The sequence below is a fragment of the Anabas testudineus genome, chromosome 24 (assembly GCF_900324465.2).
Source record: "Anabas testudineus chromosome 24, fAnaTes1.2, whole genome shotgun sequence".
In the NCBI taxonomy this organism is placed as follows: Eukaryota; Metazoa; Chordata; class Actinopteri; order Anabantiformes; family Anabantidae; genus Anabas; species Anabas testudineus.
Genome location: NC_046632.1, coordinates 1,541,742 through 1,568,474, shown reverse-complemented (window position 1 = coordinate 1,568,474; position 26,733 = coordinate 1,541,742). Strand labels below are relative to the sequence as shown.

The window sequence follows — 26,733 nt, the reverse complement described above, 5'->3', positions numbered from 1 at the left end:
TTGATGACTTTTGGGGAGTTTATGTCTAGTGTTCACACACATCTGTATTCATTCAGTCTTTTATTCTCTCCATAATTCTTAGATTTTTGCTCAAACTTTCATCTCATTGGTGTAGGATAGTACAGAGGAAAGAAAAACCACAACGCAAAAGTCTCAATTCAGGTATTTTTCTTCAGTTATTATAATTTAATGCTTCGAGGAGATGAAAATTAGTTGTTAAGAGAAAATTGGCCTTTTTTTGTTTTTTGTTTTGTTGGCGTTAGAAAATGTTACGGTCATGTCCCATATGAGAAATAAGGATGCGTTACACTCTCTGGTCTTTCTTTATCCTTGTTCCCTGTCCCCAATGTCAATTCAACCTCGATGTAAAGTGTGAAATCACAATTGTAAAATTATTAGAAGTTGACAAGTGCCCCTCCCTCCAGATACGAATCAAATTGCCTGTAATCAATACTGTAGAGGCGAAATGGTCCTAAAATCAGCCACTAGAGAGGGGTATATTTTACAAGCAGCAGAGTGGATGAGAGAGGGTCTGTGCCGTTGTGGGCACATGTGCTTGTGGTCGCTTTGGCCTCACCAGATAAGAACGAGCAGAGTAGCACAGAAGTCCTGGAACAATAACAAACAGTAGATTTATTGGTAGCAGCAGGGCTGGTGTTTACAGAAATCACCGTAATGCAGGAGCTGATAAAAGCCTGGACATCACCAGAGTTCTCTACTCGCACAACCAATGTGAGCAAATCATTTTTTTTGTCAGCTCTGGTAAATAAACGGACTGAACTGGTGTGTGCACAATGACAGCAGAGTGAAAGCTGGCGGTTGAGGGAGTCCCACATAGTGCTGGCTTATCAGGGAGCTGAAGGCCTACATGTGGACAGGATGTTTCTGTTGTCACACTTCCTGTACTCCATCTACACATTCTATATCATGAGCATTTCTTCTTTAACTGCAGATCAGTTAGTAAACACAGTACATTTACTCATAAAGCCATAAAGACATATCAACATATACATATAATATGAGTGAAATAGAATGGAGATGTTGAATGGAAAATAGGACTATTATCTGAACTGGTTAGCAGCACTTGGGGTGTTTGATTATGTAGTGCATGCTGCCACCTTCTGTTGAAACATGTGCTTTGCCTAGAAATACACACAATAGTAAAAGACTCTTACAGCATTTGAATATTAATTCATCTTTTAATAATTTCACACATCTGTGTGTGATTAACAGAATAACATTTGTTTTAAAACTAAATTACAAACATACAAGAATTCACAGTTTCTGTCCGATAGCTTAATTCTAATTCTTAATTCTGTTTCCATTAACAGTTCATTAAATGACTGTGTGTAATGTGACAGGTGTTGCTTGAATTGATAAATTCACAGAATTATGTTATTCAACTCTGCAGTTCCCCTCACCTCCACACAGTCGTGTAGCCTCTTTTAGCTCGTTGTTTTGGTTTTCTGATGTCATCACCACTGTTCCCAGCTGCAGTAGACAGCTGGTTATGTACAAACATTTCCTGAAAAGCTGGGAGTTTTTCTTAAATGCAATAAAAAGTAAAATCTATAATTTGTTAATTCAAACTAACCTTTAACCCTGTCAGGGTTAACCCCTCACCCTGACATAAATACAAATACGTAAAATAAGGTCACTCATGCTGTGGGCACTGATGCACCACCATATCATCACAGATGCTGACTTTTGCACATTTCCCTAATAACAGTCTGGTCGGTCTTTGTCATGAAGAACCCAGCATTGTTTTTTTTCCCAAAACAAGCTTGCAAGGACTTGTCAGACCCGGTTTGCATAATGGACTTATTTCGTGTCCAGAAACATTACTCTAAATTATGCTAATGCTGCTTCTTCTCTACTAGATGTGTAAAAAAGCAATTGTTAGTTAGTCACTTCGCCATATCAACGTTGTAAGGTAATAATAATATAAGGTAATAATATTATAAGGTAATAATATACAGTGAACACTGTGAAACTCTACAAATATGGTTTTATGTAGCAGGTGTAATGTGTTAATTTGTTTGTTTATTGAAGGCAATATTCAGTATGATCAAGGAAGAAGACTGAATGGTGTTGTAAGCCTGCTGAGTTTTACTCAGAGGGGGCGAACAGTGAGGGTGAGGTCACCTCCCCGCTGTGGAATGATGTAGCGCTCCTCTCTGAGCAGGCGCAGCAGCAGGTCCTGGGTGTCCCTGGGCCAGTGGTAGATCCTGGTGCTCTGGAGCCAGTTGGGGACATGTCTCTGTGGCACAGACACACTGTGTGTTTACTTCACTCCACATCACCAGCAGCATGTACTTTATGGAAATGTACTAATTTTACAGTGCAACATTTTTTTGCTGAAATGCCAATTTGAGCACTGAACCTCTTTGTTTGTTTGTTTGTTGTTTTTAAATGGTGTATTTATTTACTTATTTTTGTTATTTTAGGGATTGGGGGCTTTGAAATCTCAGAAAACCTACACTCTGTACTCTACCTGAACACCTCACAGTAAGAGGATTCAGGGTGGCAGATGCTTGTGTCGTGGTTTTTGTCTTATCTCTATAGGTTTATTCTGGTTTAACATACTGTATTAATATCATAGATGCACTACATCATCCCTCCCCTACTGCTCATTCATCAAGCAACCATGAGCATGATTCTAAAATCTGGTGGTGTTAGTTATACCAATTATTTGCATTTTCATATTGAGTTTAGGTTTTTGATTCTATGCACTGTATACACTTTATTAAATGTCCAGGGTGAAATTATTTTTATCTATGTATTGACCCTTCACTGTGTTTTGCAGTTTTTTGATTGTACCTACCTTTGTTGCATTAGGAAACAGTACAGGGACCAGTCTGAAGTTCAGGCAGCCTTGTTGGATATACTCATTTTGGATCTGTGATGGTAGGAAATAAGGATAATCATCGTTGGTTGTACTTTATAACCTTTACCCGAAGTGTGTCAATAACAACACATGCTAAAAATCTTTTAGCTTTCTGTGTTATTAAATTTATATTGCATCTTAAAGATGTAGGATGCAACTCTAATAGCATGTGAACCACAATCCACTCCAGAGGTCCTTCCTCTCTCTGCTCTTCTACATCTACCTGAAGCTCTCTCCTGCACAGCAGGTAATTGTTGTTATTATTAAATGACAGCAGCACTGCTCCACAAAAGGAACAATGTGATACAAAAATATTAAAAAAAGGTGAAGTTTAAAAAGTTGCACGCACTACTGATACACTGCAGCTTGTCCTGCCTTGTTAACATAAAGACTTAACTAAGACATTCAGAAAAATGGCTAACATTAATATGATCATGAAGTTTCTTCATTTTAACATTTGCTGCATGCTTTACAGGGAGGATTGACAGCACTTAAGTGGGCGGAGCTGGGAAATGACGTTTCCAGTTAAAGAGGGAGTGTAATGACATCATCTAATCACAAGAGGGAGCCATTGTAAGCAAACATGGACTCCTCATGTGGGCACATCTGTCTTTACAGCTGTGTGAGTGTGTACCTGATTGTGAATGTACTTAGTGTGCAGGCCGTGCTCATCATCTCCATCTCCCTCCACGTCTTCCTTGTACTTGGGGCTGATGACCACGATGATGAGCACTGATTTCTGTAAAACATCTCTGTCAGCTCCTGCAGGGGACTGCTGCACTGTACATTGCAAACTCACTGGCTCTTTGCTCCAACTCTATAGTCATACTTACATCATTCAAAAATGTGTCCATCCATTTGACGATGCTCATTCTTCGGAGCGGGTTATCAAACATGTCAATCTATCAAGAGACAGGCAACGTGTTAGAGTTTGTACAGAGAGTCATTAAGAAGTAAAGGTGATGGAGGAATAACAGAACTCACTGCTGGTTTGAATCCCTGATCAGCCAGAAATTTGGTGAAAAGCAGAATTTCTTTGGCTGTATCCACTGAATATGTGATGAAAACATTCCCTGTCAACAAAAACAAATGTGACTCAACCTGTTATTTAAGAGTGAGAGAAGCATTTAGTTCATGCAGCGACGTGGATGTGACTTACTACACTCCTCAGGTAAACTGATGGTCTTCCTGATCTCCCTTGTGGCAGGTCCTGGAGCGGCCTGGAACGAGCGATCGATGCTGACCTCACGTATCACGTCTCTATGAGGTGCTGCACTCTGAGGCAGTGAGGAAGCATCTCTGAGTTGCGGTCTGTTTTGGGGAGGATTCCTGTGAGAGGAAATAATCAGAAACACTCTGACAGTGACTCATGATGTGGGGAAAGTATTATATGTCTTACCAAAATGACAAACAGGACAGGAATTGTTCTCCTACCAGGACTGTTGGTGGTACTGAGACCCTTGTTGTGGGTCATACTTATAATGAAAATGATTGTAATTGTGATGGGGCGGATTTGCTGGAGGGCAGTATGCACACTGTCTGAGACAGTCCTGCTTTGGATTAGGGCCTGCACAGAGACACAGAGACACAGAGGAGCAGACGTGAAGTGAAGTCCTACTTTAGGCAACTAGTGATTCAGCAGTATTGGGGTAAGGCAGACTTGATAGAAACTACTTTTAAAACTTCTTTATCACAGATGTGATGATCATCTGCAGTATCACATGTAAAAACATCAAATCCACTGAGTATACCTGCTGCAGGGTACTGTCCTGGGTGGAAGGCGATCGCATCAGACATGAGGGGTAGCGGGGGCTCCAAGCATTCTGCCTCCTCCACAGAGGGGTCGCGGGACCTGCTTAAAGCCCCTGCAAAGCCTGTTCTTTTGTTGCCGGCGCGGTCCCATTCATACAGCTGCGCCTGGTCTCTGACGCTGTCGTCGGCAGGGTGGGGGGGGATCATCTGTCCTGAGTGTGCTGGCGGTATGAAGTGAAATTCTGGCTTAGTCTGATAGACAGCTCCGGGCTTATGCTGGTACTGGCTGTCAGTGGGCGTGACCTCGCTGACATCATGTGGATCACAGTCCTGATCCTGTGGCCTTTTGCTGGTTTCTTTCTGTTCATTACACTTATTACACCAGGAAGACCAAAACTGATCCAAGCTGGTGGGCGTCATGCTCTCATCCATCTCAACAGGAACACTGTGATGACGGCAAGGCTCTGAGGAGAACCGACAGAAAAACAGGTTGTGGCACTTCACTCTAGAAACCTTCGGGCAGACTGGACAGATATGAGTGCTGCGACTATGAGGAACCTTTGTGCCCTACCTTTAAAAGAGTCCATTTTGTCAAGGAGGAAAACGTCTGTTGCCTATGGTAAAAATGAAAATGAAAACAAGAGTTAAAGGAATTTATTAGAGCCTGCCACCAAGAGACCCAAACACGACCAAGTGTGAGGTGTTCTGAGGACTTGTACCTGGTCCAGTCTGTTTCTGAACAAACATGAAACTCTACACTACAGCGCTGCGTCTCTCAGCTGGGTGTAACATGTCAACGCGATCGCTGAAAACTAGTACAAAGGTCAAAATCACTGATCTGAAGGTATGTCAGGTATGTCCTCTGAAAGAACTAATCACCCACATTTTCTGTCTTTACACTCACATATAGACAATACAGCAAACTTCACTGTCCTCTGACCACCTACCTTTTGTTACCGTTCAGCACCGCCTGTCTCGCCTCTGCCCAAACCTGTTCTGAGGGCAAACAGGAAATATTGCCACTGCTTGTCCTTTTATGTTTATGCAAAGCCTGGGAGTGTCATATCCCATTTATGCAAATAACACAAGGCATTACGACTACAACTGCCAAACAGCCCGTTTCTTCTGCAGCACGTCGGGTTTAACTGTTTCCTTGATGTGAAAGGAGTCCGGTCTCATTTTCAACCAACCTTCAGAAACATTCTGCAGCAGTGAGTTACAAGAAGACAACAGGCACAGAGTTGACATGGATAGATATAATTGCCAGGTACAATGATCTTACATTTTATTTGGAACAAATCACTGTTACTATTGAATTTGACGCAGTAGTCTTGGATCAGCAGCTACATATTTTCTACAACTTTAAAGTATAGCTGAGCTCATTTGTTGTTCACCCGATGACAATGAAAGGTTCAAAGTCTTTAAGGAAGATCTTACTCTACATGTTCCACTGAACGCCAGTAACTTACCTCGCTATACTGTTCATATAATGAAGTCCTCTGGCTCTTAATTTGCTGTTTTATATCTTGATTACATCGTTTTATTTTTTATTTAATTTGATAAGAAATGGAAAGTTAGAGGATCACCACAGTCATTATCATTAAGTGTCATCATCAGGAGACCATAAATGTCAAAGTAGCAAAATCATCTGCTATTGGCATAGTTACAAACACTGGGATGGAAAGGTACATACAGAGACAGACGAAGATTCACACCTATGGGCAGTTTAGAGTCACCACTGAATGTACCCGCCTGTCTTTGGACTGTTGGAGGGAGCCGGAGCATTGAGCGTAAACCCCACACAGAGAGGCACCCGGCCACCTGGTCCCTCTAGCTGTGAGATCATAGTGCTAACCACTACAAAAACAATGATTATTCAACTTCCATTCTTTTCCCACCTCATGGTCTTCATCAGTGAAAATGTACCCAATTGCTACATGTCCTCTGATGAAGACCATGAGATGTGGTTGATAGCTTAAGCTCAGGTTTTTGTCCAGTCCTTTGGTTCCTCTCTATTGTGTCCGTTTGAGATGGGTCAGCACCACATTTACTGAGTCACGACTTGGTGGAGACTTATGGTCTACAACTGAGAAGACTTTCATGGGGGTGTGAGTGAGAACAGAGCCCAGCTCACGAGCTTTCGCCCTACAAGTCACCACGTGCACCAGCTCCTGCCGGAAGCCCCGGCTGACCATGCAGTAGAGCAGGAAGTTGGTGGTTGAGTTAAGATTCTGCAGCATATTGGCGATGTCTCCAGCCACATTAATTGGGATACTGTAGTCGTTCCTGTTGAAGCTTTCGCTGTTGTACTGTGTTCTCAGGATGCAGTACGTGACAAAGCGGGGCAGGCTGAGCACAACGAAGGCCACAGAGACAGTGCCTAATAACAGGATGGTCCTCCTCAACAAGCCCCTGGTACTCCTCCCGTACATGATGCGAAGCTCCTCTTTGGGGAAGAGGGTGGATGCGCGGCACAGATGGTATCCAATAAGAAAATTGAAGACGATGACCAACACAATGGGGATTCCCCCTGAGAGGAAGGTGGTTATCCACACTATAAATGTAACGTAGGTCTCATTACGGTAATGACACCTGGGCAATGTCAGGTTTTCCTTGTCCACAGTAATGTTAACCGGTGAGACAATATTGATCCAGCCCAGCGGTACAGAGGCAAGGTGTGACACCAGGACAATGGCCAGGCAGGTCAGTTTAGTGACCCAGGCCTGGGAGAAGTGCTGCTTGGCCGCTGTGCTGCGGAGGGCAAGGTAACGCTCGATGGTGAACACCACAACGATCCAGGAGGAGCTGTACAGGGACCCATACTGCAGGAATCCCAGGATGCCACACCAGGGGTTGGAGTGCCAGAAGGGCTGCAGCAACCAGAAGGTGAGGGTCAGGTCAACGAGGATCACCCACACCAGGTAGCAGGTGTCCATAATAGCAAGACAGCTCAGGTAAATGATGGTTGTGTTGGACATCCCACATTTACGGAAGCATATCATGTAGAATGTGAAGAGGTTGGCTGAAAGGAAAAAAAGAAGACGTTACTGATCACTGTATTATTGATTAGAAGACAAAGCTAGTGATTTCCTTTATTAGTGGTATTTTAACAATTTTCAACACTGACGTTAATGTCTTATGGTCTTGACCAAGGCTTTTCGCAAATGCTACCCTTCCTATAGCCTAACCCTAACTATCTGTACGCATTCACTTGCGAATGAGTGTGTTCATTTGATTTAAAATATATTAAAATAAAAAAATCTAAAACATATTCTGGGTTATTTAACACTTTTTTGAGTGCTGACTACATCTTTTCAGGATTTGTTTTTCATGTTAATGTAGAATGAGCCACACTGAAGGAGAAGGTGTGTCTAGACTATTCCTTTACCAGCTGTGTAATACTGTAACTATGCAACTGTCTGCCATCAGTAAGTTAGTTAGTAATCGACAGTTGCTGGCCTGAATGCTTGGAGAACAGTGGACTGTGAAGGTCAAGTGTAGTTAGCTTTTGTGGTTGGGTTGCTATCTCAGCATCATTATTGCTGATTGAGGTGAAACCTATTGAAGCCCAGACAGGCAATCACACCAGATACACACCTGGAATACCCATGATACAAAGAAACGGATAGTATATCTTCTGGACGGTGACAAAGATGCTGATGCCGGCCTCCTCCATGACTCATTCATGGGTCGGCAATCGGTCACATGCTAATACCTGCAGTAAAGCCATTAGAGAGCTGGATCAAGAGCTGGGATACACAAAGAGAGGAGATGAGGCAGGGCCTGTGCTGCAGCTTAGAGCTTTTTATAGCATAACGTGGCAAATGAGTATGATTCCAAATGTTACATTAGTAAAACAGAAGGATTTCAAACATTACACTTCATTTAAGATGCTATAAACACAAATACAACACATTGTTCCACCGGTACTGCATGTGATCACAATGAAAAATGTGCAAGTCAGGGAGAAAAAGCAAGAACTGTACAAAACCATCCCACATAATCATTCAATAAGTGGAGTATAATGTCCATTCAAACTAGTTGATTCCTGTTTTCTAATATAATACAGATTACACAGCTGGCTCCTAGTCAGAGAACTACAAAGACCTCGATGCAGCTGATGCATGCCCCTAAGCTCACTCACGATAGGCACTGGATGAAAAGTGATGTTTGATTTGACCGGACCTCATCTGTGAGTCGCTGGAGAGAAAGAAGCAGCAGAGGAAGCAGTAAAAGCTTTCTGTTATCATTATGTTCTTAATTCTGGGGGAAATACCTGCCCTGTGTTACATAACGTCAGCCCATCAAGGTAACATACAGGCTGCAAATATCAGTGCTCAGTGTTAAAAACAGATCAAATCAGACTCACCTGCAGTGTGCGGGACCTCCTTGCCGTGTTCCCAGAGCTTTGAAGGTGTCATACAGACGTGGCTCTGTCCGCAGAGGTGTGCAACAGCAGGTGATGTCTTCACCAGGCGGTCGATGATGGGAGGAGGGATGTGTGAGCTTTAAAGCTGAAAACTGGGAGGAGGGAGTCTCATCACCTGGGATATAGCTGAGAGACCTTTTTTTTATTTTTAAATGAGGTCTGCAATTTTTGATTCCACTAGCTGATGGAAAATTAAACTGAAGCCTGATATGAACTGACTAGATATGTATGAGCTGAGGAAGGGATGAGCTGCACTATGTCTTTAGGTGGGTTTTTATTGTTATGACCATAAACGGAGGGGGTGGATGTTCTGCTGCAGACCTCGTTCAGCACGCTCATCATCCTGAAATCAAAGAACACACAACAAACAGAGGCAGGACACAAGTGAATACCAGTCTGGAAAACTCTCCTCATGGAAAGTGAGTGAGATGTTTTACTGCAACAGTGTGATCTGTTCGACACAAATGTTTGTTCTAACAAACAACATGCGAGGAAATTTTAAACTGGCTGACTACAGGAAAAGTGCTTCCCGTCCTCCACACTTCATTCTTGTGTCGACTTGGCAGCTGTTCTGTTTCTCTAAAGGTGCTCTAACCCACCTGAAGTACACACTTCACACCTGCAGACTGCTTCACATGCCGCACTGCAGGATGCACTGGTGTCCTGCCAGATACATAAAACATAGATACGTGTGTGTGAAAAGACAGAGCAGGAGAAGCACAGGTGGAATCAAACAGTGGTCACGGCTGCATTTCATTTATGACCCCCTTACAGTTGGTTAATGTTTCATCTTGTTCCCACGTTAGTAGCAGCACTTACATATTATGGCCTCTGCACATTTATTTAACCGGTTTATACCTTTAAACAGGCTCTTTGTACTCTACATGTAATTACATATTGTTTTGTTGGAAGTGATTTTTCCAACTTCCCCCTCCCACATCACGACGCCGTGGACGTATTTTCAGTCGCCAGGGAGCACATCTTTGATCATCAGGTGATTTTAAATGATCCATCAGCGATTAGTTTCTCAATATCACCTTGTTAAATTAGCAAAAATTGCTTTCTACCATCCCCTAACATCTGCCATCCTGTGCATATGTCTGTGTCTAGCCCAGAGCAGAGAAAGAGATGAATGGATAGATAGAAACCATGTTCGGGTTCAGTCACGTAGGTCAAACTTTAGGCTAAACAGCTCTGCTGTCTTTGTAAATTATTAAAAAGTGAACTACATGAATCTATTGTTCTTCTTTAGTTTAAGTGAGGGTATTATTAACAATGAAATGATGAGACATCTGTGTTACTTCCAAAGGTAAACACAGCACACACTCCACTGCATCAGGTTGTCAGACAGAAATCTGCAGCCTGGATGGATGGACGTACTGTAGAAGCCCTTTAAATAAGGTTTCCCATCAGTGAGTAAGATGGAATTATGGGATATTCACCAGTACCACGGGCTGACTTTTTTCAGTTATTTTGCAAAAAAACAAAACAAAAAATCTGTCACATTAGAACTAGGTTCCATTCCAGGTCGTTTCATAAATGTGAGTGACTAAATTTGTGCTCATTTAAAGTTGAAGTTTTTTCAAAAACACAGTTATTTCTTTTAAAATAAACACTTCTTTGTTTCTCTGCGACATAAAGAGGAATAAATGACAACACAAGATAAACACACAAAAGAATCAGTGTCATCATCAGACAACCAGTAAGTGTTTCTGTTTCTTCTTAATGTTTCGCTTTATATGAATTTCTTACCAAGGCTGCATGTGTCGCAGCTTTATAGGCTTCTTGGCCACACACATACACCCCCCCCATGTAAAAAACACGTGTCTTGGAAACAATGTAAAATGTTTATTGTTGTTTTCTGAATTTGTCAAATCACTGAATTAACAAAACAAGTTATGTTAAAAAATGGAAATGAAAGCTAGAAAGGAGGGAAGTTAGAGATGCTTTAAAACCATTTTGCTGTACAACTGAGAAATGAAGCTTTCCACGGGCTGCGAAAACATCTGCACTGACACCAGACAGGGTCCACCAGGTTCCACTTCACTTTCAATTCAGTGGTTCTCTTTATGAATTCAGAGCTGAACAAAAGGATCAAGCAAACAAACAAAAGACTCAAATGCAGATCAAATAAAAGCTTATGGGTAAAACTTAAACAAGTCAGGATGTTAGGTGGTCCACTTTCAGCTGCAGGTTCCACAGGAGACGAGGAAAACTACCGTCCACACAGACCCCCCCTGAAAATCTCGATGATGAGCCTTGGAGGCCTTGGAACAGAAGCTCAAATCAACAAGTAAATGCTCTTCTTGAATCAACTCGACCTGTGTTTCTCACAGCTAAACAAAAACAACACTCGTGGTACAAGGACGGAAAGATTCCACCCCGAGAACCTCCCCCGAGAGCGGGAGTCTTAACAAGAAAAGAAGGAGAAGAAGAAAACTAAAACAGGAAGGCAGAGGTCTGCGTTGTGCTTCCTCCGAGAGCGACTGAAAAGTCAAAGGAGAAGGTAAAATTGTGGGGGCGGATTCTTTTCACATAATGCAAAATGAAAAAATATCCAGGCTTCCAACGGAGTCTCGAGAAAAGGAAACAGGATCTACAGTATAATACACATCGGGAGGAACGGTGCCCGTCTGCTTTTGCCTTTATCAGTTTGGTCATTATTATTATTTTGTGCAGGAGAAAATAAAGCAAACAAAGTCAAACAAGGCGTATTACTTATTTACATGGAATCCAGGTATCTCATAGCATTCTCACAATCCCATGTCGTCTCCGTCCACTCTCCATCCCTCAACTTTCCTATCTACCGCATTAGCAGAGTTCACACACTAGGGGGCGCCATGGAGACTGAGGGGTTTTGTTTTTTTTTTTGAGGTGGGGGGTGGTTTTGGAACTGAAACGCTCGGGTTGGGCTGAGGAAGCTGTACACATCCTATAATAAAGACCTGGACTGGGAAGGCTCCAGAGTTTTTGTTTTCTTAACAGCAATGATTCGGCCAGTCTGGTCACAGCCCCAAAGCTGACCTGCCCCACCCCACACAGACAGACACAGAGGATTTGGAGGAGGCCTTTAGAGGTTGTCCCCGGGCTGGTACTGAGGCTCAGTGGCTGTGAAGTAGTCCTCCAAGAAGGCCTGCAGGTACTCGAAGGTGGGCCGCTCCTCAGCGTCCTTCTTCCAGCACTGCAGCATCAGCTCGTGCAGCGAGATGGGGCAGTCCTGGGGACACGGCATCCTGTAGCCTCGCTCCACCTGCTCCAGCACCTCGCGGTTGTTCATCCCTGAAAACATACGAAAACAAAGCACGCACAGTGTGAGCACAGTGTGAGCAGAGGCACCCAGGGGTGCTTCAACAAATCAATATGCCTGCTCTGTGGAGACCAAACACTTGTTGATTTAGCCTTGGTTACCATAACAACACCTTTAAGCAGTTAACTTTTGACGTTTCCAAACAGTTTGTCTAAAACAAAGCTCTCGATTCCTCAATGTCCAGATGTTAAGTGAGTTACATTACTATAGTAACTTAGTCTTTTAATAGACTTGAAAAAGCTGAAGCTCCTTTAAGATCTATTCCTCCCTTTTCTATGTGCATCAGTTCATTTTTGGGATTCTATTTAAAGGGCAACTTCACAGATTTTCAGATTCAGATTTTCCAGGTTGTTAGGTCTGCCTCTGTCTTATAAATAATGAATAAATAAAGTATCTCTCTGCTTCCAAATGAAAACTCCTCCAAATGACAGGTTGACCAAAACTACAACATCCGTAGGATGAGAAACCAAATCAGCGAGACATCACCTGAACTCCAGGTGACGCAGTCTACATACTGACTGTATATAACTATATATTTGAGGAGGGGGAGGTATAAAAGCATTCAAACATCAGACAACCCCCAGACTAGAAACAAGCACATATTTGTTTTGTTGTTGTTCTGGCAGCATTATAGGAAACAATGACACTATGATTGATGTGTACCATGATGTACTTTTCCTTTAGTAATGTTTACCTGGATGTTTAGTGGTCACAGATACAAGATAAGACTGGACTATTGTTGGGTGATATATCTTATCAGGAGGTGATGATGTAACAACCTGGCTTTATTACTGCACCATTCCTTCTGTCCGCTTACTGGATAATAAATGCTGTGGCAACAGGTTAGTTTTTTGCAGATATTTTGACTGGAATAGGCTTTTTGGCATCTCTCCACCTGTTCTGAGTGTGTTCTAACCTTCCTCACTGTCTCCCTGCAGCACCACCAGTCCATCTGGATACACGTGTTCCACCTCCTCACGTAAAACTCAACTTGTTTCTGAAATACAACATGTCCCTCAGGAAAGTGGTGGTAATTAAGGGTTTATCTCACAGCGTGGAACCATGGAAAAGCTGCGTGTGCTTCTCTAACTGACCTCTGTTTCATAGGTTACCTCTTATCAGACCACCTTATTGACAGATCCCCAGTGGCTTACAGTGAAAGCTACGTTATTGGTGGCTGCCAGTTTACCCTCTTCCCCTCCTCACCTGGGTAAGGAACCCGACCCTTGGTGACCAGCTCTGTGAGCAAGATGCCGAATGACCACACGTCTGACTTGATGGTGAACTTTCCGTAGAGCGCCGCCTCTGGAGCGGTCCACTTGATGGGGAACTTTGCACCTGTGGGAGAGCAGTGAGATGAAATGTGTGTCTCAGGTACATTCACACAACTACTCACTGTCTGTCGCGTGTTGTATCACATCTTCTGTAGCTCTAAAGGCCTTTTTCTACAGCGTGACAAACTAAACTCAGAAAAGATTGTTTACCTCGCTGTGTCACAGTGACACAACCGTGTCAGCTTCACTTCTTTATTTCAACACGGTTTCACACCACCGAAGAACAAGATGACAGTGAGAGTGAGCTACTACTTGCCGTCACAGGCTGTAGGACAGATGTCCACCTATGTGGACTGTGAGCATCTATTTTCTAAGAACAAGTCTTTGGATTTGGCTGGCTGGCTAGGTAGTTATCAAACTATAAGCTGGCTTTGTTGTCACTGTTTTAAAAATGGAGTAAAACCATGTTCTAGAGAAAAGGAACGTTTAGTCAGTGGAATTAACCCTGGTGATATCATTAGGGTTATTTTTGTGTAGGCTTGGAAACTATGTAACATGAAGTATATGGGACATCTCCATGACAACAGAGACACTTTATTTGCTGATGAAGGTCATAAGCTAAAAGCTCTAGAGTGAATGTGTTATAATAAGTGTAGCATGGCTTAAGAAGATCATTACCTGAGTGACTAGTGTTGGTGGGTCCCTCCTCAAACACAAACTAGCTTATTTGGTGTAGAAACACTTCTGGACAGTGTCTGCTCTCTGCTTCAGTGCAGCAGTGAACAAATATTTGGAGCAGAGTCCAGCTGTGACTTCACTGCTGACTATTCTGTGGTCAATCACATGTGGGCGTGGAGCTAATTTTGTGGCCCCGCTGAGAGAGTTTCCTCCATGACCTAATACAAATGTGTGTGTGAGTATGAGAGAGAGGAATGTGGAGAGAACCCACCTTGCCGAGCCGTGTATTCATTGTCTTCGATAAGCCTCGCCAGGCCGAAGTCAGCGATCTTGCACACTAGGTTGTCTCCCACCAGGATGTTGGCGGAGCGCAGATCTCTATGGATGTAATTCATCCTCTCGATGTAGGCCATGCCCGCTGCCACCTGGAGCCCAGCACAGAGAGCACGCTGCGTCAACACTCACTGAAGAAAAGCCTTTTTGAGTCAGGCTGCATCGATACACACAGAAGGAGCTTTTCCTAAACAATTTAACTAGACTGAAGCCAAGTGAGTGACCAGGAAAGTAGAAGAGCTAGTTTAAGATGCTCTGAGACTCACAAATGAACAAGCAGACAGCATCTCTTTTTAACAGATGCACTGTCTGTCTTGTTAATTAATTGTTAATCACTTTCTGCTTATGTTTCAAAATAAAAGCCTATTAGAAAAGTAAGGTTGTATGCCCACTGAGGCTGGTGGTGGGAGGCCAGTAATGCATTATATCTGTGGAGGAAGGTTAGTATAATGTAAATAATCTGTGCAGCTGAAACAAGTCATTAAACTAACCAGTTAGATATTTGACAGGAAGTAAATGTGAGTAAAGGTGAACTCAATATTTCAAACATTTGCTCGTATGAAACCATGATGATGTACTTTAATAAATTGTAGTAGTGTAATAATGCCTGTATTTCAATCATTAATGAAAATGAGTTAGTTGCAGCCCTGCAGATGACTTTTACATAATAGCCCATCACTAAATCCATCAGTTTAACATTATGAACAGTGAACAGAAAAACAGGTTGCATTTGTTTAACTGCAACACAGGAACAAATCAACTTATGTCCAGCCTTCTTATAATAAAATTAAAAGTGGGCACGTGGAAATAAAACCATGTGGACGAATGGAGAATATGTACAAGCAACAACAAAGCCAATACTTTCTGGTGGTTTTGTCATGGTGTACCTGTGCTGCCATGTCCACCAGATTCGGCAGCTTCAGTCCTCGTCCTTCTCCATCCTTCAAGAAATCCAGCAGACTTCCTACAGCGGAAGTACACAGATATGATTAGATACAGTAAAGACACAAATTCTCTACGTCTTACACCCATCAGTGAATCAGTGTTCTGTTGCCTCCACCCTCCACAGGAACTGTTTGTAATGTATAAACTACAAACCACAAGCAGCACTGTGACAGCTGAATGTTTTGGAGACACAAGGTTTGTAATTTGCCTGTTTACTACTGCTTTATATAATCTACAACAGTGACAATTGGAGGATGGAGGGGAGTGGGGGTGGGGGCCTCGATGATCACCACAAATACTTTGACACTCACAAAATTTCACACTGGTTCTGTTTTGTGAAAACACTTTCTCCTCTCCCAGCTTAATGGGCTGACCTAGATGTGGCAGCCTCTGCATGCAACAGACACAGTAATGCACATCAAAGTTTCCATTCTTGTGTTGTCGGGTGTTTTGTTGTGGGGTTTCTAAATTCCAGGGTTTCAGAGGATTGTTTTGAAGGCCTTAATCGTCTTCAGTCTCTTTGAAACAAAGACTTGACCACCACAGTTACTATTATTCTGACAGAAATAGAACAAAAACACTAAAGCTTAAATGAAACATATTCTACAAAGCCTGCACGCATTCCTGTGCAAGGTGCCATAGGTTTAAATACACAGTAACAAACATTTGTTCATTTAGTGTGTCCAGTGCTTTACATTCAGAGCATTTTGAATATCAATGTGTTGTGTAGATATATACACACACTTGTATGTGTGCTTACTGTACCTTTGCCCATGTACTCAGTGACGATGTAAATGGGCTCCTCAGACACCACGGCATAGAGCTGCACCAGCTTGTCGTGGCGGAGTTTCTTCATGATCTGAGCCTCCTCCAGGAAGGACTCAGGGGACATGGTGCCAGGCTTCAGAGTCTTCACTGCCACCTTAGTTGTGCCGTTCCACGTTCCTGGAACACACACGCTGGCATCAGAATACTGCAAACATCAGTTTGTATTCAAATGGTGTCATTTCAAAGACAGACTTGACAATCTGACGAGATGATTGGTGGCTGAGAAGTGAGCAGAGTCAAAAACAAGGGGTAAACTCATAAATCAGGGTAGGCGTCTTTAGTGATGCAGCTGTGTAGACATTTTGGGATTTGGGACTAAGTGGACGCTGATCACCTGCTGGGCTGGGAGCTAGACCAAGTGTCAGCTGGGGGAAGCCCTTTCCCTTCCAGCTGCAATATAATACTGCAAGTGTGCAGCTCCACATGTTCTGCAGTATGGTCCAACATGGCAAATATTTAAAAACATAAATAAGACAATATGAATGTATGTAAATTAGTTAATGCATCATTACGACTTTTTGTTATATACTTCAATCATTGGTATTGCCTTTACAATAAGAACATTACTGTCACTGCAGATATTTCTACTTCAAACTGTCTTCCTTTAAAGATCAAACAGCATCTGGAGTTCTTCAGCGGGGACCGAACACTAAGGCACTACAGTAAGAAGTGAGAGTAAAACTGCTAATGAATGTTAAATGGATTTCACAGGCTCCTTGAATTAAGTTTTTCCAGGGTGGAATGCCTGAGAACATTTTCAAACAGGGGCTCTTTTTAGTTGCTTCTTTTTACTTAGTTCTATGCATTTTATTCTACCAGTATCATGTATCCATAATATGTTATCTATATAGTTAATATCAACCTTTTTGGAATGCCATACTGTTTGTATTACTTAATCTCTGTGGGAATGGGAGAAGCATGAAACAGCATCTGTAATTACTAAACAATAATGTGACAGTTGTGTTTTTATAGTAGGGGAGTTCACATTTATTTCCAGGGTGGACAAGGTAATTTTGTTTTTGGGGGGTGGGTGGGGGCGGTTTCTTACCGTAAAACACATCAGCAAAACATCCTGTCCCCAGCTTTACTTCCAACTCAAGTGTGTCTCTGCTGATCTCCCAGGCATCATGACTCAAGCCCATAGTGTCAGGGATGTAGTTCACACACACGCCCGTTAAATTAAAGCACAAACCATCCGCACTCTCTACAGGGGGAGGGAAGGCAAGGCACATAGGGTTAACTACCGGGAAGGGGAACATGCAGAGAGGGACATGGAAGGAAGCCAACTTCAGACAGAGAGCAGAATCTTTAGACATACTGGATGTTTTTCCAGATGATTTTGGGAGGATGGGGTCAGAAAGTAGAAGTATTTCCCTGGCAACATCCGCAAACTCAGAATGGACCAACTTTGTTGCACCATTTTTTCCACTTTACCCCTCATCTGATCCCCCTTCCCTCCCAGGCCAGATTGTATTCTTTTGTTTTTAGACTCAGTCTGGTCTCTCTGCTGGTTCAGTGTGGCCCATTCCTTGTGACCTCGTCTTCCGGAGGCGACTGGATCCATACCCATCCAGACCTCCCCAAACTGCCCATTCCCAAGGCGCTTGATGAGCTGCAGCGACTCCCGTGGGATCTCCCACACATCTTTCGTTTTGACGGACAGGTCAGCGAGGCGGGGCATCCCTTTGTGGCAGGGAACCACCAAGCGACAGCAGAGCCCGGCGGCTCGGTCTGCACGCAGCGATGCACAAACAACACAGAGAGAGCATAGAGAGAGATGTGCAGAAAGTCAGCACAGCATCCTGAAGGAGCGAGGAAAGCTTCAAAGCAACAAGGCTACAAACAAGGAAGCTGAAAATTTACTCGGTTTGCTTCCTATTACCTGGAATCAAACCACTCATCCTTCAGTTCATGGATGACTAATATAGTTTCCTGACCAGGACCTGAATCCAGGTTTAGCAGTAAGAGCAACAAATTCAAACCACTAGACCACCAGGGAATTATTATAGTTTTTCACCATTAACTACAGATGACAGAGCTAAGCACCAGGTTTTCTAAGAGGATTCATCTAACTGTTTAGTTTAAAAAGTAAAACTGTTCTGAATGCCAGTCAATCGGTAAAGTATAAAAACATGAATATATTTCACCAACTATACAGACTGCAAACTGTGCAATCGTGTGGCCATTAATAGAGCTGTTTTTCTTTTTACTTCTTGTATATAGTATATAGTATCTTCTTCTTGTATATTGCATATAGTATTTATAGGTAGAGACATGGATTCAGTTGTAATTCTGGAGCTTTAGCATTGTTGATTGTTACTAAACTTAAGCTTAAGCCAAACTGGAGATTTACAGTATAAAGGGCTAAAAACCCAACAACTTACGAACTGTGAACTACCTACTGTGATGTGCATGTCAAACAAGCGTGGGGTTCCTATACTAAAGAACAGAGATAGTACCACCAAGTAGCTAGTACCAAAACTACAGGCAGATGTAAAATGAATGTGCGTCAGTGGCAGAATCTGAAAGCAGCAGCAGGGGCAGCTTACTGTAAACAGTATTCTTATAATAAAGCAGATTTGTTCATCATTTTATTTTATTTCCTCTACTGTATGTTGCCTTGCTGAGGTGGCCCTGTGACGCTCATATGGAAAATATGTTAACAGGAGTAGGCTGGGTAATGGCAGCTCACATACACTTTATGATAATGACAGTAATATATGTATAGAGAAGGAAGGCTGTCAGTCAATCACTGGGGAAACTGAGTGATATTGCTTTTATTACCATCCCCTCTGTGCATTTGTCACTGCATGTGATGACACCATGATGTTTGTGTTATGAAATCAACATCTCTTGCTTTTATGCTAGAGGAAAGGTAGTGGTGTGCCCATAATTGATTAAACCAGTGCATTAGGGCAGACTTTTCATTGGTACCTCCATGCTGATATCTAGAGAGAAACACTCTGCCAATGCCAGTGATAAGGCTTCAGGGTGTTTGCATGGAGCATAAAGACAAGATAAAGGCCTGCGTCTCACCTGTGGGAGTGTTCAACCTGCAACTCGGCTTTCAAAGCCCATCTGGGCTGCCTGCATGCTGCCTCAGCTGCTGCACTCAGACATCAATACAGCACTGTGTTCACTCTGCTGGCTATCATAAAACCAGTCAATATGTGGACTGTATCCACATAGCACGCATTAAAACAGATGGTGTTTCCTAGAATGCTCAAGAGTTCTAGAAAATACTTCAAATGATGATTTTGTAGATGATCATGCTTTGGTCAGAGATGATAAGCACAATGCATTCTTCCTCAATAAAATATGAAAAGCATGAATGTGCCAGTGCTTGAGCCGTTGAAGAGCTATGTTTTCCACATCCAATTGTGCTTTCTTTAGCGACAGATAACAACAGATGTCATCTCAAGGCACTTCACAGTGTTTAAGGTTTAAGACCTTACAAAATATTAGTGTATACAGATTTATCTATACTGTATACAGACATAGGGTTAGTTTTACCCTACTGATGATGTATTGATGCAATATGAATGGTTTTCACATCTGACTTTGAAGCTGCCCAACAGTGGTTTGAAAACAGGCACTGATTCAACCTGAGGATAAGTGAAAGAGCACTAACATACCGTAGACTGCACAAATAATACTTTTACTCTTGTTTGCTGTATATGCTCGTTTGCTCTTTAAAGACAGAAGAAAGCAGGAAGCCGTGAAAGCACAAGCCCTGAAAAGAGTAGAGATCATTTGCAAAGGGGTGCTGTTGGCTCCATACATCATCTGGGGTGCTGGTAAAATGTAGAGGGACAGGTAATATTCCATGACACAAACATATACAGAAAATCCATGGTGTTGATTTCAGGGCTCAAACATTGATATGTTAATCTGCCAATTGGAGCGTGACAGCAATAAGATCTTTTTCATAGGCAGAGGGAAAACAGAACAACTGGAAGAAGAACAAGGACTCATATATGCAGTATGTCATTGGTACTAGCACACAGATATACAAAAGAACAAATACAAAACACTGAATGTATGAGTAAAACTAAAAACAGGATCCTCATCCTGTAAATCTGATTATCAAATGTGTGTCAGCAGCACAGATGCAGCGGCCATCTCCTGAGAGCACACATGGTCAGCAGGAACAAATTCATTGCTGCTCACAGTGAGGAAACTGACCTCTGACACACTAACTCCCTGTGCTAACAAAGTCCTTTTCCACCCTCACGATGACATGTTTTTTTTGTTTTTGATTCAAAATTAAGATGTTGCAAATGCAACTAATCTTACACACAGCAGCATCCTCTTCTTTGTGTTTGTGTCTCACTGTGAGTGCCACCTTTTATACCTGTATGTGAAAGCCTCCGTCTCCACAATCTTTAAAATCAATATAAATTCATATTATTTTTCCCCCAGAACCATATTGCAGCCAGATCACTATGTGGCAGTCTTTATGATGCTCAGGCTAATTAATGTAACATATTCTTAATGTAAATCATTGTAAGGTCACTCAAATCTAATTTACATGTTCTCTGTGCCTGTTATTGCTTCTGTTTTTCCTCTGTTTCTGTGCTAAAATGAACTATAATATATAAAGTGAACCATAATGATTACCTGGAATATTTCCTAATATTATCAGAAATTAACTAACAAAACTAATTAACTAACAATAAAATCTCTATATACAAGAGTCAGTGTAGATGTTGATGAAAAGCTCAGTTTTTATACCCGAGTAGTGCTGAACCAGCTGTTGCAGTGTGTCAAACTGAGCCCTGGTGGTGATGTAGTAACCGCCACTGTCCAGCTTGCGGATCTTATAATGTTTGACATGGTCTCCTTTCACATCATCCCAGTCTCGTATGGACAAGGAAAAAGCACCTAGGGGGACCAAGAACAGGGGTTGAGGAGATGAGGGCATGAAATAAAGGATTCAAGTGATAAAAGGATCATTTACAGTAAATCAGGACATATCCACTGGAATAATAGGTATACAAGACTAAGAATATGAATTCAGTGCTCACTTCATTAACTGATTCAATAGTTACTGCCATGGAAACTATTTGGCACTCAGAAATTAGTGGCTAATGCATTGCTGCAGTTCACATAAGGCAAGAAAATACCCAAGCTCAGAAGGAATTCACACATTTTACTTGTTATTACACTCTCAGGCTGATATGTACAGTTCTCCCCACTGGTAGTACAGTGGCCATGGCATAGAAACTTAGAGTGTTGCTAATGTGTGTCTTCTTTTACCTTTTGTAGTTTCACTCTCCCGAATGAGATAGGTGCCTCGGGGGTTGCCAGTGGACAGCAGTTGCCTCTCCGCATCCTTACGACCCAGTTTACCAAAGTACCAGCTGCAATTACAGGACAAAGCACATTGCCTCAAACAGCAGACTGAGCATCCATGATGAACTACAACCACTTTTGTACTGGTCATGCATAGGGTCTATTTATTGTACTTATGTAGTCCTGTGTGTTGTTTAGGCTCACTTAAAGAAGGAATCAGAAACCTCTGTTTGTAATTTTATCTGATTTAAGGTATATGGAACAAACTAATCTTGTAAACTGTTGGTCTACAATTTATTCGTTCTCAGTCAGCGTTGTTTCATCCTAGGCACCAGACTTAATGCTGTGGAAGAACTTGTGTTGATCTTGTTACCTAGATACTGGGGATACAGGTACAAATCAACTTAAGTGGAGTGTCTCACAACAAGGCCGGAGTGGTGACATTTTGTCTTTAAACACACTAAATCAGACTTTTTGGGTCACATTTCAAGAGGCTGAACCACTGGTACTCAGGATGCTACGTGACCAAACCTTAGAACAACACAGAGTTTTATTTATCCCCATAATGAGTAACACTCAACAAAATCCTCAGTGGGCTGTTTATTCAGTCAACACTTTCAAGTTGTAGGGTGTAATGAACATTAAAGGCTCTAGGGATTGCTAGAGGGGCTCTAAATTATTTGTTCTGTTACATTTTTTGGTTTGTATTACTAGCATATTGCTCCAACCTAGCAGGTAGTGTGTTTTCAAGTAAAACATTATTTATTAAACCGTTTCTCAGAAACGACACAAAAAAGGGTAAACAAATTAACCAAAAAAACCCCCCGAACAAACAGCAAATGTAAGTACAATGAAGTATTAATAATAAGAGCTACAGCCACTCCTCTTTGGTTTTAAATCCAGCATGGTCTAGTAACTAGTTCATAATATGCTTCTACTTATACTTCTATCTGCAAATTGACAGCATCTTTGTTCAGAAACCGTAATCTGACCAAAGGGTCTGAGTGAGGTTTACATGTGTGGCACCAGTTAATGTCCCAAACACACAAAACCACACACAAGGCAAGCAAGACTGAAATCCTTGACTGATTCTTTTCCATTCATTGTTTATCAGAGTGAAATCTGGTTTTCTGAGTGCATACATTTTCATGTTAAAAATATATGCACACACTGAACTGTAAAATTGAAAAAGCCCTCACCAACGAGATAATATTTGCCTTTCACCCACACTCTGGTTGACATTTCAAATTCTAAATCTACCTCTTTATAGTGTCACATAAATGTCATTTTATCAGGCCAGTTGAAAAGTCCCCCCTGCGGGAAAAGTAGAAACTGTGACGATGATGACAACGTTTCCTCCTGAATTTCCTTCCTCAGAAGGTAAACTAACTGCACACATGCTGCCAGTCTGCAGCCTCACATCCACTAATCTCAAACTGCTTCATAGAAAGTCTTGGACCAGTGTACAATGGATCTGTGAGAGGCGCACACACACACACACACACACACACACACACACACACACACACACACACACACACACACACACACACACACACACACACACACAAACACACACACACTTACTCCTCAGCCTGGATGGAGTCCACTGGAGCCACGTAATTACTGGGAATGTAGCCGCTGCCACCAGTGGTGAGGGAGCGAGCATCCCACCAATCCCCTTCACTGCGAGAACGAGAGAGGGAGAGAAGAACAGAAGAAACAGTTCACGTTATTTCATAATATATAAGCTGACATCAAAGTACAGCTGCAGTTTGACTTGTTCCCTAATACCATCCATGTGGAAAACATATAGGAAAAAGTGAGTGTGTACTGAGTAAAGTAGAGGGGAAGATGTGGCTCTTGACCCGCGGTTTGTTTAGCCCTGCAGCCGCACACACTAAAAATGTATTAACACATATAAACACTGAATAGGTTAAGGAAGTTGATCAAGGGCCGATCATGAATAGTTCAGCATTTTGGAAATGATGCTTATCTGCTTCCAATAAACATTAACATTTTTGCCTGTGAATTGCTTGTGGAGGAGGGTGACACATCAGTCGAAGTTTAGCTGCTTTTTAAAGGGTGTCTGCTAAGTGTGGAAGTAGAAAGAAAAACAGCAGGAGGAGGAGGAGGGACTTCATAAAACCCCCTCAGCTTGGACGCCTACACAGCCATTAGTGTCTTTCTCTGATGTCCTCTGTGCAACCCTCCCTCACTAAACCCAGGATCTTTTTCGGCCCATCCAGCCCTGTGTGCATCGCAAACTCATTCAGTGGGTTTCAGTTTTATCTGCTTCTTTTCTCTCATATGAGACACACACAGCACGTGTGCTTAGGTATGGAAATGTGTTTAGAACTTGCAAACATTTTAATAACTGCCAGATTTTTTAAAGAACACTGGTAAAGTACTGTGTTGCTATGAATGCCGCAACTGGAAAGCTGAGTGGCTGACTTTCTAACATGGCTGCGTCTGATCATGTGTACAACTTAGAGGAAAAAACAATCAGAAAACATTTCCAGCCTGATGTGCTCTTGGTGTTTATTTTTCTCCTGTCAATAACTGCACAAATCTCAAAGGTTATGATGCCACCTAGAGATATTTTCAGCACAGCTGCAATGTACACATGGGCAACAAATGACAGCATATAGTAAACCATTTAAGAGGCACACAGATCAATTTGTGCACCCACAGGAAGCAGCGTAACAGTCTACTGCTTAATAAAGACTGTTATTATTTTACCAGCTTAGTAATATTGTGTGTTTTAACTGTGTTTGTGCTATTAGTAAAGATCAGGCCACTCTGCCACAGCTAAATGCTTAAAATTTAGCACATAACATCTCCTAGAACTAGAGTTACTGCTTTGTGGTTGTTCGGTTGCTGCCAGAAGGTTAAGTTGCAGTTTGCAGTTCAGATGCATGTCAATCCATTTTAAGTTCATTCACAATTCCACATGCATGTTTGTGTCAGATGTGAGAACATTTCCTACAGGTCTCCCAGAGATATCACATTGATGAGAATGAGACAGGTATAAAGTCACTGCAACCTCTGACTTTTGACCGCAATAATTAAATCGGTTTATCCTTGAGTTCAAGTGGATGTTTGTGCCAAATCTGAAGAAGGTTCATCTCTTTTCCTCATTAATTCTTTATCTCTCCACACTCTTTATCACACACATCAATATGTGGCTGCCTTAAGGGACAGCTAGCAGTAGTGGTTTACCATCCATCCATCATTACCAACTCATTCAAATGAATCCCAATCACACATGTACATGTTCCTTTCCCTTTCTGTGAGCTCTGATACAATACAGAATGTCCCTGACATTCTGTATTGCCTTGTGCTTGTTTTTTTATCACATCCTTTACACATCACCAGGGAATGTCTATGGGTGTGTGTTTATGTGTGAGAGACAGAGATGGGAGCAGAGCAAGAGGGAGGAGAGAAGTTGTTAATTTATGGTGAATAAAGCCATGATGGGGGATCGTGCCTCCCTTTGTTCACAGCCCTCCCTCAGGAGGGGTTGGAGGGAGGGAGGGGGTGAGGGAATAATGGAGCCTCAACAGTCTGCCTTTTGAGGGAAAGAAGTATGCAGAAGTGAGAGGATGTCCTTGGGTGGCTTAAGATATAGCGGTATGTGTATTTGTGTGGAGCCGGAGAGACATTAAAAGACAGGGCAGGGTGGGGCCCAGTCTTTTGTCGTGCAGAAACAAACCCCCTTAAACCAACTCTGCTCTGCTGCAAAAAGACAGAAAACAACAACAACAGTAAACAAAAGATGTCCCTCCTGTCTTTAAATGGATTCAAATCCTCCGTCCCCGTGGTGACTGCTGATGAGAGAATACAGTAATTAAACACAAGATGTTGACTGAGAGGAGTCACATGGCACCGACGACCATTCACAACACCACTGTGTGTCTATTCATATCCTGCAGCTGAATCAGAACAATATTCATTTTATTTACTAACTTGTAGCATTCAGTAACACAGGAGCTATTTCCTGATTATGTCTGTCACAATAACACACTCATGGTGGATATAAACAGCCTGAACTGAATGCAGCACCTTCTAAACATTCAGAGGCAGAGCTCTGTTTCCTGGAGGATGCCAGCACCAAACAAAGAGGGACAGCAGTGGCGTCTGTCAGCGAGACACTACGGGATCTCTGGTGTCCCTGTTTGACACGGACGTTGCCTGTTTGGGCATCTGTCACTCATTTCTCTCCAGTTCTGACAGGCTAGAGCAGCTAGTATTTCATAGTTTTCTCCACCTATACCCAGCAGGGGTCAGTGTGGCTGGCTAGAAGAAGTTCAGTCCACGATTGAGGCAGCAAGGCCTGTGTAGGATGAAGAGAGGTGGAGAGGAGAGGCGGAGGAGAGCAGGACGAGAGAAGGGGTGAGGATGCAGATCTGTCTGTCTCCTGTTAAGGAGGAGGAGGAGAGAGCGAGAGGGGAGGGAGAGCAGGGAATGTAGGCTCTAATGAGGGCGTCTTCCTGCTTCAGTTGAGGCCCAGCAGGGGCCAAGTTGTGTGATGGAATGTGCGAGACGCCGGCTGGGACAGGATGCTTACTGGGTGTGGTGAGGAGGAAGACCGACCTTGTTGGGCCAAAGGGTGAGGTGATAAATGGGTGAGGTGAAGGGATCTAAGTAAAGTCCTTCTCCACACTGCCAGGAATGCCTTCCTGGTGGGGAAATATGGAGCCATTTCTTTGTTTTGGTTGGTTAAAACTTAAAAATTCTTAAAGCAGCCTATAAAATAACCACCAACTCTGATTGTTTTTATCTTAGTATTAAACTCAAATGGACCACAACCTGTGGTCTTAGTGGTGGCTCTGACTCTCACCCTAATGCTGTGATTGGTGAAGGTTGCTGGAGATTTGCACAATCGAGGGAAGATCTGCAGACACTGGAACATTACATTGTACATTAATACAACTAAAAACATTTATTCAGCGTCTCACAGTGAATCGTTTAAGTCTACTCCTCTCCTAGGAAAACACTACAA

At 42.4% G+C, this 26,733-nt stretch overlaps 2 protein-coding genes across 8 annotated transcripts in view; both read right to left on the bottom strand.

Moving 5' to 3' along the window:
- Positions 1-607: 607 nt before the first annotated feature.
- traf3ip2a (TRAF3 interacting protein 2a) lies at positions 608-10,797 on the bottom strand. Of its 4 annotated transcripts, none has more exons than XM_026340942.1 (10): positions 5,587-6,617; positions 5,211-5,253; positions 4,639-5,103; positions 4,322-4,454; positions 4,047-4,216; positions 3,872-3,960; positions 3,721-3,789; positions 3,522-3,626; positions 2,825-2,899; positions 608-2,260 (listed from the first exon to the last, which is right to left on the bottom strand). In XM_026340942.1, the coding sequence occupies exons 2-10, from the start codon at positions 5,224-5,226 to the stop codon at positions 2,114-2,116; spliced, it is 1,269 nt and encodes a 422-aa protein (XP_026196727.1). In that variant the 5' UTR covers positions 5,227-5,253; positions 5,587-6,617; the 3' UTR covers positions 608-2,113. The 4 variants fall into 4 exon arrangements, 3 of the variants coding, with proteins under 3 accessions (XP_026196727.1, XP_026196728.1, XP_026196729.1); XM_026340943.1 differs by having other exon boundaries at positions 5,211-5,451; positions 5,587-5,649; XM_026340944.1 differs by lacking the exon at positions 5,587-6,617 and adding an exon at positions 5,359-5,577.
- Positions 10,798-11,928: 1,131 nt separating this feature from the next.
- fynb (FYN proto-oncogene, Src family tyrosine kinase b) overlaps positions 11,929-26,733 on the bottom strand; it is a 91,979-nt gene continuing 77,174 nt past the window's right edge. For 3 of the 4 annotated variants that reach the window (XM_026340938.1, XM_026340939.1, XM_026340940.1), the window contains 9 exons: positions 23,316-23,414; positions 21,693-21,796; positions 21,168-21,317; positions 18,000-18,164; positions 16,371-16,550; positions 15,548-15,624; positions 14,599-14,752; positions 13,582-13,713; positions 11,929-12,347 (listed from right to left, as the gene is read on the bottom strand). In XM_026340938.1, the coding sequence (XP_026196723.1) occupies positions 12,139-12,347; positions 13,582-13,713; positions 14,599-14,752; positions 15,548-15,624; positions 16,371-16,550; positions 18,000-18,164; positions 21,168-21,317; positions 21,693-21,796; positions 23,316-23,414 (1,270 nt within the window). In that variant the 3' untranslated portion in view covers positions 11,929-12,138. Of the gene's footprint in view, positions 12,348-13,581; positions 13,714-14,598; positions 14,753-15,547; positions 15,625-16,370; positions 16,551-17,481; positions 17,638-17,999; positions 18,165-21,167; positions 21,318-21,692; positions 21,797-23,315; positions 23,415-26,733 lie in introns of all 4 variants that reach the window. The other variant, XM_026340941.2, reaches the window with a different exon arrangement.

Bases quoted from the DNA above. Each gene is read 5' to 3' on its own strand.
- traf3ip2a (XM_026340942.1), bottom strand. The intron at 4,455-4,638 runs GTATACTCAGTG...GTCTCTGTGCAG, and splicing joins AGGACAGTACCCTGCAGCAG to GCCCTAATCCAAAGCAGGAC. The intron at 2,900-3,521 runs GTACACACTCAC...CTACCATCACAG, and splicing joins CTAAGTACATTCACAATCAG to ATCCAAAATGAGTATATCCA.